The 20,884-nt window shown below is 39.6% G+C and overlaps 1 protein-coding gene across 3 annotated transcripts in view; it reads left to right on the top strand.

Moving 5' to 3' along the window:
• LOC104603539 (cation-chloride cotransporter 1-like) overlaps window positions 1–20,884 on the top strand; it is a 135,364-nt gene that overhangs the window by 8,508 nt on the left and 105,972 nt on the right. For all 3 annotated transcript variants that reach the window (XM_088897721.1, XM_088897722.1, XM_019198760.2), the window contains 2 exons: window positions 9,919–10,010; window positions 17,502–17,616. In XM_088897721.1, coding sequence (XP_088753847.1) covers window positions 9,919–10,010; window positions 17,502–17,616 — 207 coding nt within the window. The remainder of the gene's footprint in view (window positions 1–9,918; window positions 10,011–17,501; window positions 17,617–20,884) is intronic.

Below are 20,884 nucleotides of genomic sequence, written 5' to 3'. Positions count from 1 at the left end.
AAGCTATAAATATTGAGAGAGTGGCGGCGGCAGATTCATTCGATCTGTCCCTCCTTTCAAAACCCTTGTATATTTCTGCTTCTTCTCCTTTCTTCTCCCTCTTTCTTCTACTTTTCTCTACTTTTCTCAATCCGAAATCTGTTGGAATTCAAGACTGACTGTAGTCTTGATCGACTACTTGGTATTAGAGCCTATCTAGGGTTTCTCATGTGAGTCTAGTCCAGCCGACCACATGAGAACTGTCTAGGGCTGGATGCTTACAAAGGAATGTTCGTTGGCTGATTCTTGGAGGTTACCGGAAAAGTTTAGCAGCTGTTCGAAGACTTGTCGAGGCTTGCAGAGTGTTTTGGTAATCAGGAAGAACCAGAGAAGGTTAGGGTTCAGGCCACGATTGAAGGTAGCGATCAGAGTTCTCTGGGTAAGTCTTTATAGTTCCCTTGAGATTGCTGTCAGGCAAGATGGGCTGGACCTATCTAGGAGGAGCGGCCGAACTCTCCTAGTTTCTCTCAGAGGCAATCAGTTTTTTTTAGGGTTTGTCATTAACCCTACGGCTAGACTTGACTGTGAATTCTTTTGGAAAGTGCGGCTGAGCACTGTTTATGTTCTCACAAAGGTCTTCCTAACCCTACGATTAAAACCCTAATTCTGCTTCAGCATTACAGATTGCTTTCTAAGAGGGTTTTAGACCTGTTTTTGGCTTCCGAGCCTGTTTTGGGGGTGAGAACTGTTATCGGACTGCATATATTCTGATTGCCGATTGGTTTCAGATCAGATCTGAACTGATTTCATACAGATTTCTGATTGTGATTGATTGTTTAAGTGCTGTTTTCTATTGTAGTAACCCTGATAGTTCTTAACTATTGATTCTTGACCAAGAATGGAGTTCAAAAATCAGGGAGAAGGTGTTTTTGGGAACAACAGTTCTGGTAGTATGTCTAAGACTGCATTTCAGATTACGATTGTGAGATTTGACGGATCAAATTACTTGGAATGAGCCCAATTAGCCTTGATGGCTATTGGGGGAAGAGGAAAACTTAGCTACCTATTGGGAGATGTGAAAGAACCTTCCAAGGAGGACTCAATGTATACCAAGTAGGTTCAGGAGAACTACTTGGTTATGACATGGCTGTGCAACTCTATGCAGCCACATATCAGCCGAAATTACTTGTGGGCAAAGACAGCCAAGGAGATATGGGATGTCATGAAAGAGACCTACTCCCAATCCCTTAATGTTGCTAGAGCCTATGAACTGAAGTGTGAGGTGAATACTCTTAAACAAGGAGAGAAACCAGTATCTGTTTATTTCTCTACCTTGAAATCCTTGTGGCATGAAATTGACCATCTGGAGACTCTTGAGTGGGAAAGTCCAAAAGATGCACAGACCCATACAAAGCAAGTCGAGACCAATAGGGTGTTTGAATTTCTGGCTGGCCTGAATTCAGATTATGACATTGTGAGACAACAGATACTGACAAGAGACAGTGTGACCCTCTCTCAAGCATACTCCCTGGTGCACAGTGAAGAGACCAGGAGGAAGGTTATGATGCAACATCAGCCCTTTTCCCCAGCCCTGGCAACAGTTAAACCTAAGCCTGGGGGTGATACAGAAAGGGACATGAAGAAGGAAGATAAACGAGATCTGGTATGTGAACATTGCAAGAAACCCAAGCATACGAAAGATACATGTTGGAAGCTCCACCCTCATTTAGTCCCAGCAAAACTGAGGAATAAAAGGGGTAATGCTCATATGGCTGTGAATACTGATTCTGCATCCTCGTCAGGCACAAAAGGCACGCCCCTAGATACCTTAGCTACTGTTCGGGCTGCCCTAATATAGTTGGAAAAGGAGGTTGGGAATTCAACTCAGTCATCTCAGTCACCATTAGCATCAGCCCCTGCCACATCTGCATTTGATCATTCAGGTACTCGGGCCTCAGCCTACCATGCTTCGCTCCAGGTAACACTGAACACTGTTGGGTAATAGACTCAGGTGCATCTAACCATATGACTAACTTGCCATCATTGTTCACTACTTATCACTTATCTTCTGGTCGAGATAAAGTATCCATTGCTGATGGCTCTCTTGTTCCCATTTCTGGCAAGGGTGACATCAAGTTATCTGATACTATCTTTTTATCCTCAATCTTGCATGCTCCTAAACTTGATACTAATTTGCTTTCAGTCAGTAGTATTACCAAATATCAGAATTGTTCAGTAACCTTTTTCCCTGACCGATGTGTTTTTTAGGACTCGGAGACGAGGAAGGTGATTGGGACTGGCCGTGAGACGAATGAGATCTATCTGCTTGGAGAGAGTTCTCATTGGAAAGAGCCAGTGGATAAGAAGTCTTTTGTTTCTCAGTTTGTGAGTCCGGTTATGCTTTGGCATAATCGATTAGGTCATTTATCTTTTCGGTCTTTGAAGAGTTTGTTTCCTACTTTATTTGAGTTTGTTGAGATGTTAAATTTGAGATGTGAGAGTTGTGAGCTTGCCAAACATTGTAGAACCTCTTATTCCTTGAGTAATAAAAGAAGTAATAATTCTTTTGATATTGTGCATACCGATGTTTGGGGGCCATATCACATCCCTTCTATGGGTGGGTACAGATATTTTCTGTTGTTTGTTGATGACCATACCCGTTTTTTTTAGGTCTACCTTATGCGTTCTCGAGATGAGGTTCCCGCTCTGACCCAAAACTTTCATAAGATGATTTTAACCCAGTTTGGGGTCAAAATCAAAGTCGTCAGATTTGATAATGCAAAAGAATACTTTGCTAAGCCACTGGCCTCTTATCTACTTGATCATGGGGTTATTCACCAGAGCACTTGTCCTCATACACCACAGTAGAATGAGGTTGCCGAGAGGAAGAATAGGCACATTTTGGAGGTGGCTAGAAGCATCATGTTTACCTCCAATGTGCCTATCCGTTTCTGGGGTGATGCTATCCTCACGGCAGTGTATCTCATTAATCGGGTTTCTTTCCGGGTTCTTGATATGAAGCCTCCGTTTACCCTTCTATACTCAGACGAGTTATTTACTGTTCCTCTTAAAACCTTTGGTTGTACCTGTTTTGTTTAGCTTCTTGGACCTCATCATTCCAAATTTGACCCTAAGGCCTCCAAATGCATTTTTCTCGGTTATGCTCAAACTCAAAAGGGTTATTGCTGCTATGATCCTGTTTTAGGGAGGAGATTTGTCTCGATGGATGTCACCTTCTTTGAGAGGCACCCTATTATCCTAGGGTTCTCCTCAGGGGGAGAGTAGTGAGAATTTGGGTCTTTTTCCTCAGGGGGGAGCGCAGTGAGAGTGGGGTTAACTCATCTGAGGTTGTTCCTTTACCCATTCCATTGAGTGATGAAGGCTGTAATGGTGAGGGTTGTCAGAGGGGTCAAGAGTTGAAAGTCTATCATAGGCGATGCAGGTAGGTTGATCTCGGTCATCGGCAGTCCAGGCCAACTCCAGTTCCTTCTGCGGATCCAGATCCAGGTACTACAGTCCCAGGGCCCACTGAGATACCTTCCACTGTTGCTACTTCCCCCCCTTCTTCAGATGACCTTGACCTCCCTATTGCGGTCCGCAAAGGGAAACGGCGTTACACCGCATCCACAACTCACTGCATTTCCTAGTTTCTATCCTATGATCGCCTGTCTCCCTCTTACAGGTCCTATCTCACTTCCATTGCCGATATCCCTATCCCCAGAATAGTGCAAGAAGCCTTATCAGTTCCAGAGTGGAAAGATGCAATGAAAGTTGAGATGGATGCCCTTTTGAAAAATAATACTTGGGAGCTAGTTGACCTACCCAGAGGAAAGAAACCAGTTGGATGTAGATGGATATTTACTGTGAAACATAATGCTGATGGCTCCATTGAAAGGTACAAAGCCCGGTTGATTGCAAAAGGGTTTACTCAGACTTGTGGATTTTGATGTTTTTACATAAAGCTAAGAAACTAAGTTCAATAGCAAATTAGTAAATGATGATTTACTGATTTATGCATTTTGATGTTTTTACAAGGTTATCTGATATTTTCTTTTCTTATTTTTAATTCTGATTTATTATAAATTCTAATATATTTATTTCACACTAGTAAATAGAAATACATTTATTCTGATTTTTTAAATATTAAAGTTATAATACATTATGTTTTATTATAAATTTAATAAACTGATTCTCCTTTTTGTAGTATTAATATTATGATAAATTCTATTTATAAAAAAAAGATTATGATAAATTCTGATTTCTTATAAAACTTAATGAATTTATTATGATTTTTAATACTAAATTTATAATAAATTATGATTTATTATAAAATTTAATAAATTTATTCTGATTTTTTGTATTAAATGTAGAATATGCTTTATTATAAAATTTAATAAACATTTTCTGCTTTTAATAAATATTTTAAAAAATATTAACTAGTTAATATTTTATTACTTGAAAAATATTTTATGTTTTGTATTATAAAGTAATTAATTTATTCTTTTTCTTTTATATTTTGTTAATTCTTTTTTATAAATATTTTATTTGAAATATTAAATAGAAATTATTAATGAAATAATTTATATTAATATACTGTATTATTAATATAATATACTAATATATTATATTATTAATGTACATAGTAAACATCCTATCGACACTAGTTGACATCCTATCGACATAATAGGAAAAACTGTCTTTTTTTTGGTTATTTGGACCGATTTGGTCGACATTTCTGACATAATAGGAAATGTTAACTGAAATAATGTAATTTTTATACTACCATCCATTTTCATGTCGGTGAGCCTTGACATTGACATATGTCGGGCGACATTAGCGACATTTGGCGACATTTGAAACCATGCCAAGAATCAGCTGATGGACCAATCTTGCTAAACTTCCAGCCCTAGGAAGTTCTCATGCAATTGGCTGGATCAAACAAATATGAGAAACCCTAGGTTGGCTCTGATACCAAGTTGTCTAATAAAGACTGTAACCAGTCCAATTTCTGGTGTAGATTTAGTAAGAAAAAGAACAGAGAATAGAAGGAGAAGAGAAGATAATGGAGAGAAGAGAAAAACAAAGGGGAGAGATTAGAAAAAGAGTGTGAGTTAGAATAGAGTTGCCGCCCCACTCAGCTATTTACATTAGCAATTTAAAAACATAGAAAAGTTCCACTACTACCCTTACTGCTTATATAAACAAAAAGAGTGTGAGTTAGAATAGAGTTGCCTCCCCTAAGCCCCCGTCTTTAGGGCATTATTGACCCAAAGGCCTATTCAAACTCCATTCACAGTGGGGCCCACCTCATAAAAGTCTCCCATCTGAATTCACCCTTGTCTCTTCATTTCTTTCATGAATCTCCTTCCTGAAAACGCCCGCCACATGTTCCTTTCCACTTAAAATCTTTTCACTCTTTTCTTCCAAAGTTGCTAATTTACCCCTGCCTCTTTCTTACTTTCACTCAAGGTCTTTAGGTTGCAAGGTAAGTGTTTGGTCTACCCCACGTAATAGCTTTTCACTCTTTTCTTCCAAAGTTACTAATTTACTCCTTTCCTCTTTCTTATTTTCACTCAAGGTCTTTAGGTTGCAAGGTAAGTGGTTGGCCTTTGGTGTATTTAAGTCTACCACTGGGGGGAAATCCTAGAATAGAAAGCTTTTGGTACCCAGTTTTGGAAAGATTCACCAAGAAGCTAGCAGGGTGGAAGAGAAATTATATCACATTAGGGGGTAGAATCACTTTAATCAAGTCCACTTTGGCCAACATTTCGGTGTATTTTTTGTCTAACTTTAAGTTACCGGTCAAGGTTGTGAATAAGATAGAGAAATTCATGAGAAATTTTCTATGGAAACCGGGAGACTCAAAAATGGACCATCTAGTGAAGTGAGAAGTAGTTCACTAGTTCCTAGTAAAAAGGAATTTGGGGGTCTATGCATTGGCAATGTTAGATTAAGAAAGGTAGCATTGTTAGGAAGGTGGTTGTGGAGGTTTCCCCTATAGGAGGACAATTTGTGGCACTTGGTGGTGGAAAGTATTCGCCGGATGGGAACTAATGGATGGAATGCTGGTATCAACCCTAGGGCTTCTCATTTCTCCCCTTGGAAAGCCATTGCTGGAGTCTTGCCTTCCTTTCGGCCTTTCATCAGACTTGATGTGTGTTAAGGTAATAAAATTCTGTTTTGGGAGGATCTTTGGTTTGGGAACACCCCCCTTAAGGACAGATTCCTGGTAATTTATTCTCTTTCCCTAAATAAATTCAAAGCCATTTCCTCACTCCATGTGTCTAAGGGGACCTGGGACTTGGGTTTGAGAGAGGGTTGAGGGGTTCAGAATTGGCTTGCGCAGATGAACAGTTCACTATGTTGAGTTCAGTTTTTAGATCTTTCTTGCCCAGACAGTAGAATTTGGATAGTCCTCTTCAAGGATCTTTTCTTGCTCCTCTTTTTTGAATGCCCTAATTCAACCTTCTGTTGTGTCTGTCTCCTTTCCTGCTAAAGAAGTGTGGTGTTCTCCTGTTCCACCCAAGGTTGGGGCTTTTTGCTTGAAAGTGGTTTTCCAAAAGATCAAATACTATGTATGTACTTCAAAGAAAAACGCCAGATTGGTGCCTTTCCCCACATGTCTATTTCCTTTGCTTAAGAAATGGTGAGACGGTGACTCATCTTTTGATTTCTTCTCCTTTTGTTTCTTACTTGTGGGATGGTTCTCTTCTCATTTTGGTTGCTGGTGGAATCCCCCCTCGTGTGTGCTGAACCTTTTTGACTTTAGCTTCTTCCGACAACCAAAGAAAAGAGGCAGGCTAATGTGGAGAATAACAAGAGCAGCTGTCCTTTGATCGATTTGGGAAGAGAGAAACAATAGGATTTTCCAAGGGCCAGAAAAATCCAAGGAAGCACTTGTTGAGGGCATTACCATCAAGATTCTGCATTGGCTGAAAATGCAGCAACTTTTCAAGGACTTCTCCTCAGCTAATTTAATTAGAAATTGCAGTTCTATAGCTATATCCTCTCCCTACTCCCCTGTAGTTCAAGAGAGTTGGTCACCACCTCCCTTTACTGTTCTACCAATCGTTGTTCCCAATCAGACTTCCCGTTATTCAATATGACTCTGTAGTTCAAAGCTGCACAATTCAAGGAGAAATTAAGTATCGCCTCGAGCTCTTCTTCCTTCTCTAATCTCTCCTGTTCTGTTGTCATCAGACCTTCTTCCAAGCTTTTCTCCTTCTTGGTTTCCATTTCCTTTTGTTTTTCATTAGAAATCTGTACCTCCATCTCAAACCTCATTGAATATTCCTGCAAATTGTTGTTGAACTCCTTCCATCCCCTTCTTCACCCTTCAGGAATACAAATCAATTGTTTTCTATTGCCTCCAAAGAACTCCGTTAAAGCAATAAACCATCCCTTTGCATTCCTCCTCAGCTCCACCTCATAGGAACATGTTTTTTCCTTATTGTGTTTTTCCATCCCTGTTTACTGACTGAGTGAACTTCTCCTTCCATGAAACCTTTTAACCAACTTATGGCTCCTAAGAACAATATCACGGTTACTTGATTGATCTCCGGCTCTCCCTGATCTTTAAGCTTGCTGCTCCCCTATTTTTATTTTCTTCTAGCAGATATCTCTTAGCTTCGATGACCATCTGTTTCCTCCACCTTGTTGCAGGCTCAAAACCTCTGTTTCCTCGTCACTGTTCCATCGCCCCATAACACCCTTGCATCTTTACCTTGCCAACTGGGAATCGGGTAAATCAACTTTCCATCATCAAGAGATTACCATGTTTGTTACCTTGTGTATTATTGCTCTTCATCTCTACGTTTTTCTATAGATTACAAAGGCTATTCTGCCCCTACTTGTGTGTGGGGACATGAAAGTAAGACAAGAGAGACACAACACAACTTAGTAATTAAGAGATTAAAGACTAAAGTAACCCTGTCTAGCCAACTCTAACAATCTGAAAAAGGAATATTTCACACCATAAAACTACACAAAATCCCCCCCCCCCCCAAAAAAAAAAAAAAAGTTAAAAAAGCTTCTCAAAATATCTCTTATCGAACCTTAACTCTAGACTAGAGTTTAAATGCTTCCAACTAAACCCTAGTCCTCCCGAACGTCCTGAACTGTGCAGTTTGACCTAGACTCTTTCAACCTCAGATTTGGCTTCTAATTCTTCAACTTGAATTGTCCAAAAAAAACCTTACTCCATTGTCTCTAATACCATGTTACTCTTCTAGGGTTTCATGTATGCAACAAAGCTTTGGAGGGTGTATAGAATAGAATGCCCCCACCCTGATGGTTGGGATCAACATTGGGTAATAGCCTTTTAGTAAAACTTATCAGCTGGCTATAATGATGTACAAGTGGAAGGGGATTGTCAAGTAGTGATTAAGTGGTTGACAACTGATCAAGAGGTATCCTGGGTCCTAATCAGTGTTTTAAAAGGCATTGGAGGTGCGCCTAAGCTAAGTGCCCCCAAAACACCCTGAGGCGTGTGCCAGAGGCATTGATGCCTAGGTGTTCTAGAGGTGTACGCTTCCTGTGCCTAATGCACACCTCATACAAAAAGATATTAAGAAAGAAAAAAAAAAAACAAAGGGAAAGAAAGGGAAGGGAATGAAAAGGAAAGAAAGAGGCTTATGCCTCCTTGTGCTTGAGAGACTTACGCCTCTTGCATTCTAAACTATGCCTCATGCCTCCAGGTAATGGAATGCCTCGCATCATGCCTCCACGTTTTAAAACATTGATCCTAATGTTTCTGGTCAGAGAAACAAGGGAATTGGCTACTAACCTGAAGTGCTTGTTGAGGTGGTTTCCAAGATTGGCAAACAGCTTCATGGACATTTTGACTAAAGCAAGAGTCATGGGGGGCAATTTGGCATGGGGTAAGATAACCCAAGACTGGGTTGGACAATGTAAAGAACTCATTTGGATTATATCTATGTATAGGAGTTGTCCGTTGCATGCGGTTCTTGTTTCTATCCATCCACTGGTGAATAGGGGGAATCAGTTTTGAATTAATGAAATATCTTTATTTTTCACTATTAACAAACTATAATTATATTGCCCATAATCCAGTTCAACATGACAAGACCAAACAAATATAGGTAGACAGACATTTTATTCAAGAAACAGAGATTACAAAAGAAATATGTTTGTTATTTGTTAAGGTTCAAGATCATTTAAAGATACTATACTAAACTTGTTAGCAAGTTCAAGTTATCTACTGTTCTAAGCAAGTTGGACATGTGTGATGTTTACACACCAGCTTATGGGGAATGTAGTTAGGCATAGTGGGAGTATGGGATATTGTATAATACTGCATTGCAATAAAGTATCATGTGGGTGATTTGTAATTTTACTGTTACAACTTACAAATAAAAAAATAAATAAAGTAATAAAAGGGAATAGTGTTATTCGAATCATTCCGCTTTCTTCCCCAGAATTTCTCTTGTTCTCTTCAATATTGCAACTCTTCTTTTTAATCAATCAACGACTCTTTATATCCCTTGGAGATTCTTTTGGTCTGTCTCTGCTCCCTTTGTTGGTTACTTCTTAGTTTTCTTTTGAAATCCTTATATTTTTGTTGAACAGTCCTTGAACTTGTTTGTTTCTGATTAAGCAGTGCTAAGCATATGGTGCCTCAAACACTGTGGATTTGGTGTATCGTTTGGGACTTAATATAGTTGTAACTTAAGTCATTGTAAATGCTGGACCCACATGATGCACCAGATCCACAGTATTTAAGGCACAATGTTCAATGACAGGTTTGACCCACTCATATGCTTATTGTTTTTTTTAATATTACTTGGCTTGGACATTTGACACTTAAGAACAATAACAATGATGAGTTGATGATAAATGTCATCATACATGTTGAGTTTCTGTTGCATTTTAGATGCCTTACCATGCTCTGATTCAATGGAATTTTGATTCATCCTGCAGCCAGCTGGTGTTAAACTGGGGACAATGATGGGTGTTTTTGTCCCATGCCTGCAGAACATATTGGGAATTATTTACTATATTCGATTTTCTTGGTAACACATTACCTTAATGCTATTTTTCTTTTGCCCATCTTATAATTTCTTTTTTCAGTGGTATATTATGTTTTGCCTTTGGGTGGATCTGACAATAAACAATACCATGGTTTTAGGCAATTATATCTGATTACAAGAACTCCTATAGATTAAAATGTTAGGGATTAGCTTGAGTGTAGAACATGTGGTATGCTTATCTTCAGTTATGGACAGAAGTTTACTGCATATTTTCTTTTTAGTTTTTCAGATTATGTCTAGTTTAGATGATAAGCTAAATTAAATAAATTGAGAAAACTTCACTACAAGTAGAATATAGAAGAGGGAGGCACTGTGTGGTTAAGAGCTCACAGGAAGTCTTGAGAAGATTGCAAAATTTACTCCATTTTGCTGTCATAAAATACTCATCCTATACTAGAATTTCCTGGATTGCTCATGCTGCACCTGTCAAAGTTTAATTTGACTTGATTAATAGATGATGGTGGTCACACTCCATAAAGATATTGGGTCACTTTCAAAAATAAGAAAGTGACCTTGCACCAACTTTCATCCTATAGACATTATATGAGCAAATTTTATTGGCAAACTGGCAATCACACCACTTGTGTGCCATAGCTAATATTCAATATATAGTATGGTTAAGTTCAATTTTATTTATTTTAAGAATGGTAATTGCTGAACTATTGAAACCTATATAGATTATAGAGTTGTAGACAATCAAGACAACATGCATACAAGAACTGAGTAATTCAAAATGCACATTACTACAGTACAAATGCCAGTTATATACAATTAAAATATATTAAAATCTAAACCGAGAGATCATGTACACTTTTTAATTGTTTTAAAATTTAAACATGGCAGTTCATATTTTACAGATCATGCATATTTTACATAAATTTCATGACAAAGATGAAGACATGGGGTAGAGCTTTTTTTCTCATGATTATGGAAGAAAAGGGCATGAGGTGGGCCTCTATATTCATGGAAGAAAAGAACAGTAAATATGGAGTAGACCTCTGTTTTGACCTAGAACCCTAGTTTCCTGGTTTCTTGTATTTTCTTCACAATACTGTTTTTTTTTTTATTCTTTTTGGTAAGTTGTACTCCCGGCCCTAGCAAACCTGGTGGTTTCTTACAATTCGATTGGAAAAACTTAATCAAGACCTGTTTTTCCTTGAATTAAATTTGATAGTTTTGGAACAAAGATGGAACTTTTGTAGTTAAGCCCCAAGACCTTTCTAACGTAACAGATCCCTACCTTTTGTATATTAATCTTTCCTAAACCTTATTCTATCCATTCTTTTTTTATAAGTGATAAGTGGAATATCATTAGGAGTAAGAAGAAACTATAAGTGGATACTGCATGGAAATTCCAAGAAGCGCGAGCTGCAGCATCCAAAAGAAAACAAAATTACAATTTAGCCCAAAATAAGTTGTCCCTAAACACCCCTTGCTTAGCTACAGAATCTTCCAGCCCATTAGCTGATCTCCTCTCCCACTGAACTCTCACTTTTCCATTCTATCCATTCTAACTAATCTTCACCCTCCTCGACTCATCCTTGTATTATTTTTCATTTTTTTCTACATCAGGTTGGTATCAGGGTAGTTGGTCCTACACCATTACTCTTTTTATTAATTACCATTTTTGTGTTTTGTGATACCATACAATTACTTGCCTTTGAGTGTGACTAGTTCCTTCATCACAAGCTTTTTTTTTTCTATTTTCTATTTCTCTGTAATGTAAATATATAATCTTCTCGCCCCCTTCCTTTTTGATCATTGTTAGCGTAGGGGTATTTCTGTCTTTATACCTTGATTGATGTTGCTGATTTGTAATGTTGTGTTGAAACATGTGCTCTTAACTTAAGTAAGGGCACATAGGTCTTTTCAGTCATGCTTTAATAATAATATAAATACTTACTGGCCACTGGGAGAAGTCAAGTTGACTCTTTCAGTTCGAACCGGAATTCTCTCTTTCTTTATCACTTTTTCTTCTTCTACATAACTGAACTCAGTCAGGCCGAACTCTAAGGCAGACCTGAATTATAACATGGTATCAGAGCTAGGTTAAATCTGCCTAGATTTCTGCTTGCCTAGGGTTCATTCTCTGCGCACCCTATCTAGGGTTTTCCTCTTTTTTTCTGCGTTCGATTGGAGATAAGGGAAAGGGCTGAAAAGGAGTGATCGCCCTCTTCCCTTGGGGGTCTCTATGCCTCCAGTCAGGTCGTATGTGGTCGGTTGTTGTGATTTCTGAGATCGCCCTCTCCTAGTAGAGGAAGAATAGAGGGCCGAACTGTGTGGGTAGTGGCTGTTGTGTGTGAAGCGGCTGTTGTGTGTGGACTGCTCTCCTGCTCACATGGGTGTTACTTCAGCGATAAGGTAAGAGATTTCAGTGCATGATATCTGTTATGGATTAAATAGGAGGTGTGTTTCAGATCATTTGCTAGGGTTTCAGCCAATAAGTGCTAGGGTTTATGCTGGTTTCTTTGTGCATTTTGAAGGAAGAGATATGATCATATAGTGGTGATATTTCAGGTAGTTGTAAGAGTAGGGTTTGTGGTGTGAGCACACTTTTCAGCAACAACAAGTGCTGAAATCAGTGTGACAGGTGTGATCTAGGGTTTGTGGTGTAAAGAACACATATTCCAGCAACAATTAGTGCTGCAATCAGTGTGACAGGTGTGACCTAGTGGTGTGTAGTGTGCAGATCTCAGTGATAATAGAATTCAACAAGTGTGCAGAATTGGTGATAACATAATGGGAGACAATAATGATTATAAACCTAGTGTGATGGTGCCTACAGACTACCTGAATGTTCAGATGACCTCCATTAAGTTAAATGGAGAGAATTATGTGCCTTGGGCTAAATCCGTTGAAGTCTTTCTGAAGGCAAAGAAGAGGGTAAAACACATCAGAGAGGAGAAACCCTCCTCTGACTCTCACGAGTATGAAGACTGGGAGCAAGAGGACGCTCAGATCATCACATGGTTGTGGAACAGTATGGAACCCAGGATTAGTGTGAACTTCATGTTCCTTGATACTGCCAAAGATGTGTGGGACCATGCGAAGAAATTGTATTCGGGGCAGGACAATACAACCAGAGTTTATCAGCTTTATCAAAGAGTACTTTAATCTGCAACAGGGCAATCAGAGTCTTGAGGAGTACTATGCCAACATGAGGAACATACGTAATGAGTTGAATGTCTATCATCCTCTCACTTCTGATGTCAAGATTCAGCAACAACAGAGAGAGCAGCTTGATGTGACTAGATTTTTGGTGGGACTAAAGTCTGAATATGAACCAGTACGGGCTCAGATATTAGGGGGATCAGCTCTTCCGTCCCTAGAAGAGGTATTTGCTCGACTTTGGGGGATTTCTATTGGATCTACTGAGAACTCTAATATCTCAGATAGATCTGCCTTTGCTGCATTGAGAGGCCGTGGTGGTAGAGGTGGAGCTCGGGGAGCTCAGTCTGGCCGTGGTGGTGGTAGTGGTTCTGCATATGGCCGAAGTGGCAATGGTGGGTCTACTTATAATCGCGGTGGTGGTCGTACTGGGAGCAGAGATTTAGGGGGAGCCCGTGGTAGAGGACGTAGCTCAAGCCCGAGGAAGTGCACTCATTGTGGTATGGATGGACATACCATCAACTATTGTTATGATTTACATGGTCCTCCCTCAACCTGGCCAATCATTCTGCGACCGGTGACTCAAGTTTCAGCTTTAGACAGGAGAATCATTCATCTGACCAGTTGCCTCCTACATCCACAAATGGTCCCATGAAGGAGATGGTGAGTGTTCCCCGTGATGAATATGAGAGGTTTATCCAATCACAGTAGAACACGACTACTTTTGCTCACTCAGGTATGGCTTGTCTGGCATCTACACCCAATCCCTGGATCATTGACTCTGGAGCCTCCGATCACATGACTGGAACTCCAGGTGTGTTTTCCTCCTTATCTCATTGCTCAACATCACAATCTATCACCCTTGCTAATGGTTCCACATCCTCAATTTGTGGTGTTGGTAATGTTGACTTAGATCCTGTATCCCTCTCATCAGTTCTGTATGTTCCTAAATTGCCTTTTAACCTTATGTCTATTTGTAAGCTGACCAAATCACTTAACTGCTCCATTACCTTTTATCCTTCTATGTGTGTCTTTCAGGATCTCAAGACGGGGATGAAGATTGGTGGAGGGCATGAAGCAGGTGGACTATATTATCTTGACGGTGGTGGTGGTAGAACTTCAACAGCTCTCCAGTCATCTCTTTCTCCTCTCCAGTGGCACTGCCGATTTGGTCATCCGTTGCTCAAAGTCTTGAAGTCCTTGGTTCCGTCCTTGAGTCAACTTTCTGTTTTGGATTGTGAGTCGTGTCAGTTTGGGAAATACCGTCGTGTTCCCTTTAGTTCTAGGGTTGATAACCGTGTGTCGAGTCCTTTTTCTTTAGTTCATTCAGATGTTTGGGGTCCTTATAAAGTAATGTCATATAATGGATACAGATATTTTGTCATTTTTGTGGATGATTTTTCAAGGATGATGTGGCTCTATTTAATGAAAGAAAGAAGTGAATTGTTTACCATTTTTCAAAAATTTTATGCTGAAATTCGTAACCAATTTGGTACCCACATCAAAGTTTTTCATTTTGATAATGCCCGCGAATATTTATCCTCATCATTTCAGGAATACCAGGACCACCACGGCATTATACATCAGACCTCGTGTACCTACACCCCACAACAAAACGGGGTGGCTGAGAGAAAGAATCGCCATCTCCTTGAAACAGCAAGATCCCTAATGCATCACATGCATGTTCCCAAACCTTTTTGGAGTGAAGCAGTGCTTACCTCTTGTTTTCTGATTAATCGGATGCCCACGTTCATCCTTGATGGTCAGTCTCCGTTTCAGGTCTTGTTTCCCACTTTGTCTCCGTTCCCTCTTACGCCGAGAGTTTTTGGGTGTGTCTGTTTTGTCCATAATCTGGGTCCTAGGAACGACAAGTTTGATGCCCGTTCTCTCAAGTGTATCTTCCTTGGCTATTCTCGGACCCAGAAAGGGTATATGGGTTACCATCCTGGTTCTCGACGGTCCTTTGTGTGTGCTGATGTCAGTTTCTTTGAGTCTACTCCATTCTTTTTGGGGTCTGGTGATGTTTCTTCCTCCTCATCACCTCCTCCTCTTCCACTTCCCATTGTTGATCCTCCTCCCTTTGTTCCAGTCGTGACCAAATCCTCGCCTCCGGTGCCACCACCTGTTGAACGCCCACCTATCCGTCATGTGTATACACATCGCCCACGTGCACCAGTTACTACTCCTCCGGCTACATCTCCGTCGACGGATCTGGCACCAGACCCCCACTTAACATCTGAGATTGATCTACCCATTGCTTTGCGGAAAGGTAAACGTACTTGTACCCTTCATCCCATTTCTAATTATGTTTCTCTTACTCACCTTTCCGCTTCCCATCGCCAGTTTGTTACCTTGTTATCATCAGTTATTGTTCCTAAAGATGTCCAGGAAGCCCTTGCCTCTCCAGGGTGATGTCGTGCCATGGAAGAAGAACTCTCAGCCCTTCATCATAATCATACTTGGGACCTCACTGCTCTTCCTCCTGGGAAGCAAGCTGTTGGTTGTAAGTGGGTTTATACGGTTAAGTATCTGCCTGATGGTAGTGTTGAACGCTTGAAAGCGCGATTAGTTGCAAAAGGGTACTCTTAAACCTATGGCATTGACTACACAGAGACCTTCTCACCGGTTGCTAAGATAGGGTCAGTTTGTGTTGTGATCTCTCTTGCAGTCATGTATGAGTGGCCACTATATCAGCTTGATATCAAGAATGCCTTTTTGCATGGTGACTTACTCGAGGAGGTCTACATGGAGCAACCTCCAGGGTTTGTTGCTCAGGGGGAGGATGGTAAGGTGTGCAGACTAAGGAAGGCTATATATGGGCTTAAACAGTCTCCTCGAGCATGGTTTGGTAGGTTTAGTGAGGTGGTAAAGATGGCATGAAACAATGCAAAGTTGACCATTCTGTATTTAGTCATGACTCTCCGGGAGGAAAAATACTGTTGGTGGTGTATGTAGATGATATTGTTATTACTGGGAATGATAACATTGGTATTGATAGGCTGAAGACTTATCTACAAGATCACTTTCAGACAAAGGATCTGGGTAAACTGAAATACTTCTTGGGGATAGAGGTAGCGAGATCCAAGTATGGGATTAACCTGTGCCAGAGGAAGTATGTGCTTGATTTGCTGGAAGAAACAGGCTTGTTGGGTGCCAAACCAGCTGAAACACCCATGGACACAAATATCAAGCTAAGCAGTGATATGGGTGAAGTATTTGAAGACCCTGGCAGATACCGACGACTTGTGGGCAAACTGAACTACCTAACCATTACCAAACCAGACATCTCATTTGCAGTTAGTGTGGTAAGCTAGTTCATGCAAAAACCTCTGATTCCTCATTGAAATGCGGTTCTGAGAATTGTGAAGTATCTAAAAGGGGCCCCGGGTCGTGGTCTGATATACAAGAGTGGGGGAAAACTTGAAATAGAAGGGTATTCTGATGTTGATTGGGCCGGTTCTATGTCTGATAGGCGGTCTACTACAGGCTATTGCACGTTTCTGGGAGGTAACCTGGTGACATGGAAAAGTAAGAAGCAGACGGTTGTGGCAAGAAGCAGTGCAGAAGCAGAATATAGGGCTATGGCGCATACCGCTTGTGAATTAGTGTGGCTAAGGGAACCTTCTACAGGAAGTAGGGTACAACATGAACACTCCAATGAAGCTCTATTGTGATAATCAGGCTGCAGTTCAATATCTCCTCTAATCCAGTGTTTCATGAAAGAACCAAGCACATTGAGGTTGACTGTCACTTTGTGAGGGAGAAGGTGCTGAATGGAGAGCTAGACACTACACATGTTAATACAGGAAATCAGTGGGCTGACTTATTTACAAAAGGCTTGAGTCGGGGAAGAGGACTACATATGTAACAAGCTGGTGAGTATATATCATATACTCACCAGCTTGAGGGGGAGTGTTAGTGTAGGGGTATTTCTGTCTTTATACCTTGATTGATGTTGCTGATCTGTAATGTTGTGTTGAAACATGTGCTCTTAACTTAAATAAGGGCACATAGGTCTTTTCAGTCATGTTTAATAATAATATAAATACTTACTGGTTGACTGGGAGAAGTCAAGTTGACTCTTTTAGTTCGAACCAGAATTCTCTCTTCTCTCTTTCTCTCTTTCTCTCTTTCTTTATCACTTTTTCTTCTTCTACATAACTGAACTCAGTCAGGCCGAACTCTAAGGCAGACCTGAATTATAACAATCATTAATAAAAATTATGTTACTGATAAAATAGTTTATTAGAAAACCACCTTGCAAATTAGGTAACACAACCAGTTAAATTGTTGACATAATCATTCCAGGTGCTGTTTTTAAAAGCTTGAGACTGTTAAATAAATGGTTGAAGTTTCCTTTTGCAGGATTGTTGGTATGGCAGGCATAGCCCAGTCACTGTTGCTGGTCTCTTTTTGTGGCTTATGCACTTTTCTTACTTCAATATCATTAAGTGCAATTGCAACTAATGGTGCAATGAAGGTATTGGAGACATGTACTTTTCTTTAGTTGCTGCATTTCTTTTCTTGTCTTCATTTTCGATGACTGCTGAATTATATAGTTATTAATGATTGGTAATTTACGTGGTAGATGGTTAATGCAGGATGACTATGACCTATTGTGAGGCTAGGAAGGTTTAGGGTTGATTTTAGGACTAAAACCAGAAGTGAAGTTTTGTACCACCTCATCAGATTTTTCATATTTAAAACATGCCTGCCTGTAATCTGCCTAGGTTTAGATAACATAAATGCAGAGTGTTTCAACAATAGTGTTCTGTGTGCAACCCTCTGGCTCTTGGCTCTCCTCACCTTGCACGGTTGCACCAACAAATATACAGCAACAAGGGAAACAATATCAGCACTAGGGACGTTTGTCTGGTGAAATCCTACTTTAGTTGATAAACTCTAGCAGTAATTTTGGCCTAGGAATAGGTATCTGTGACTCTATCCTAAATGCCTTTGGTAGTGGTAGTGATTTAAAATGCGTGCCTAGACGAACAGGCGAGGCACAACACTTTGAGAAGGTTGACGCCTGGTGCGCCGTGCAACTTGGAGTGCAAAAAAATGCAAAAAAAAAAAAAAGATTTTATAAGACCCTAATGTGGACTTGTTTGGGCTTGCCTCAAGAGGCTTGGTACAAAGGCAGCTCATAGAATCAAGAATGCAAAATGTTTAGCATGACACTAACTACTTTAAGTAATGATTGGGAAAAAAAATAAAGAGATTGAGAGTTTTACATGCATGAATATGGTTTATATGTTATATTTGATTTTATTTTTAAACTTTCATTTTTAATATGTTATACATGTTATGTTTATGTATTTTAATTTGAGATAAGAGGTTTTCTTTAAAACATTTATGTATTTTCATTTAAGTTTTTATTTTAATATTATGTTTAATATTTTAAAATTTGAAATGTTTTTGCATTTTTTCTTTTGCTTTGAAAGGGTGGGTGCCTCGCCTTGCACCTTGCACCTTGTGCCTTGGGTGCAAAATGCCTCTTTTTTTTGTGCCTTGCGCTTTTAAAATATTGGGTAGTGGAAAGAAACATGTAGTTCCTTGCTATGTGCGGTTACATTAAGCATACCAACCATGATATCACCATTAAATTGTCTTGCTCCTGCTTGGCAAACTGTGGGTCTTCAAGCTTTGGTTTACTCTCCTTGCCATTGAGGAATCCCGGCTTACCTCTTCCCCCACTTATAAGCTTAGCAGATAGAGACCACTCTTGGAAGTTAGTCCCATCAAGTTTTATAGTAGTTATCATTCCACTAGAGACATCAACACTTCTGGGAAGAACATTGGAAGGAATCTTAGTATCGTTGGAAATTTCCATAGTTCACAACTTCTGAGAAAAATAAACACTCTGTCAAGAACACTTTCTTGTGACTCCGAGAGCAGCCCAAAAACAACTGGACAAACACAAACTCAAAATAGTGGGGTATATTCATGGTTTAGCAGCAAATAGCCAAATAAGGCCTTAAACAAGAGTTGACGGCAGAATAGAAGGGAAGAAAAAATCACCAAAAACTTTCTAGGGCTCAAAAAATTGTGAAACCACTCCCTTTCATTAAAGAAATATAAAATGACTCAAGTGACCAAGGTTTCAAGGATTGAAAGGGCTGCAATTAGCCGAACAAGTTAGAAAACTCGTATCTGTATTTTTGTGCTATTTTAGTTAAATAAAATACAAAAAAGTATCCAAACACCTTCAAATGCTCACAATGTATATACCAAAAATCTTCTAAAAGAAAGGTACACCAAACCATATCAACGACTAAGCATGGCTACCACCAACTGTATGGACTGCTGACATCATCTGGTGGTGGTATGGTGTTAGCAGGTCTCCATGAGAGAGATGATCAACTATACATTGTGATGCCAACTTGTGAAACTCTATAAAGGTGTATGAGAAAGGAAGAAGAGAGGAGAAGGAAGAGAGGAAGGAGAGAAGGAAGAGATACATTTGAATGAGTGGGGTTACTGTTCACTCTCACAAAGTTGTCTCTTTATATTTAGTATGAAATTACATACATGCCCTTAGATAGGCACCCAAATACGAAGAGGATATGGACAAAAATTCCCTTACATAGGAAACATATTCTCAACAGGTGATGGATAAAAGGTGGTTTGCTGTTTCCACTTCACATGGGAAGAAAACAAATCCAGCTGCTGGTGATACCATTCCTCCAATTAGCTTATTTCTTGTAAGACATTTTCCTAGCATTGCAATCTGTGTCAAGACAGACTTTTGTAGGTACTGGGGGTTCCCATAATTCCTTGTTGGTGAAATTGCCATTCACAACTGCACATAACTGCCTACAATACAATAAGAGTTTACATTGAACATGTCTGCCTTGTTTCACATCCACATCCTCTTATCAGCAGCTATGAGAATAGATAGGTTGTTCTGGATTTTCTATACCAAACCAGTCATGCCATCTGAGTCCTAATCGTGCAAGTTTCTTTTGAATCTTGGAGTCCAACTTCCCTGGTCTCATATTTTTGCTGAATTGTTGTCTCATTATGCTTTCCATGAGTGGTCTGTCATTGCACTGTGGGTAGTTTCCGTGAGTGGTCTATCTTGCAAGTAAGGCATGATGTATTTATGATGTAAGATAAAGAATTGACAACTAGGTGAGAAGCTCATCATTGAAGGAGATGACAAGCAGGCAAAAGAAATTATTTGCTCATTAAGAAACTTCTGTGTATATGCTCATGTTCTATTGCTCTATAATCTTTTAAAGGTAATAAGACCTTTTGGTGTCTTTTGCTTTGAATGAGTTTGAGAAATCTCTTATCTTTCTTAGAAGGTTATGCTTTCTTAGTTTTGGGTGTTCCTAGAAACCTTAATGTGAGGCTAGGCTATCCTTTATCCCCCTAAGTGTGATTTCAGAATCCTTCTATGTTATTCTAATATAACTTATGCCTCCCTAAGAAGGGCCATTATCCAATGTTGGTCCCAGCTATCTGGGGTCTTGGGAGGTTGGTGCAAATTGAAGGCTTTATAAGAAAAAGGTATAGACAAAAAGAACCTGGGTGTGGGGTGTGGTAGTGTGATAAAGTTTATTAGCTTGTTCTTTAAAAGAAGATATGGCCTTGTATTGAACGGAATGGAGTAATTAGATTTATGCCGCTGTCCCTACTCGGGTGGGGTAAGTCAAATGTTGATTATCATCTAGTTGTCAAAGAAGGATTGAGATGTGTCTGAAAACTGGGGAACTTTCTGCTTTCTCTTTCTTGCTTCTAAT

The sequence above is a fragment of the Nelumbo nucifera genome, chromosome 2, assembly GCF_055504915.1.
Source record: "Nelumbo nucifera cultivar China Antique chromosome 2, China Antique-T2T, whole genome shotgun sequence".
Lineage (NCBI taxonomy): Eukaryota > Viridiplantae > Streptophyta > Magnoliopsida > Proteales > Nelumbonaceae > Nelumbo > Nelumbo nucifera.
The sequence above is the reverse complement of the archived record's forward strand: the minus strand, read 5'-3'. Positions and strand labels throughout refer to the sequence as shown.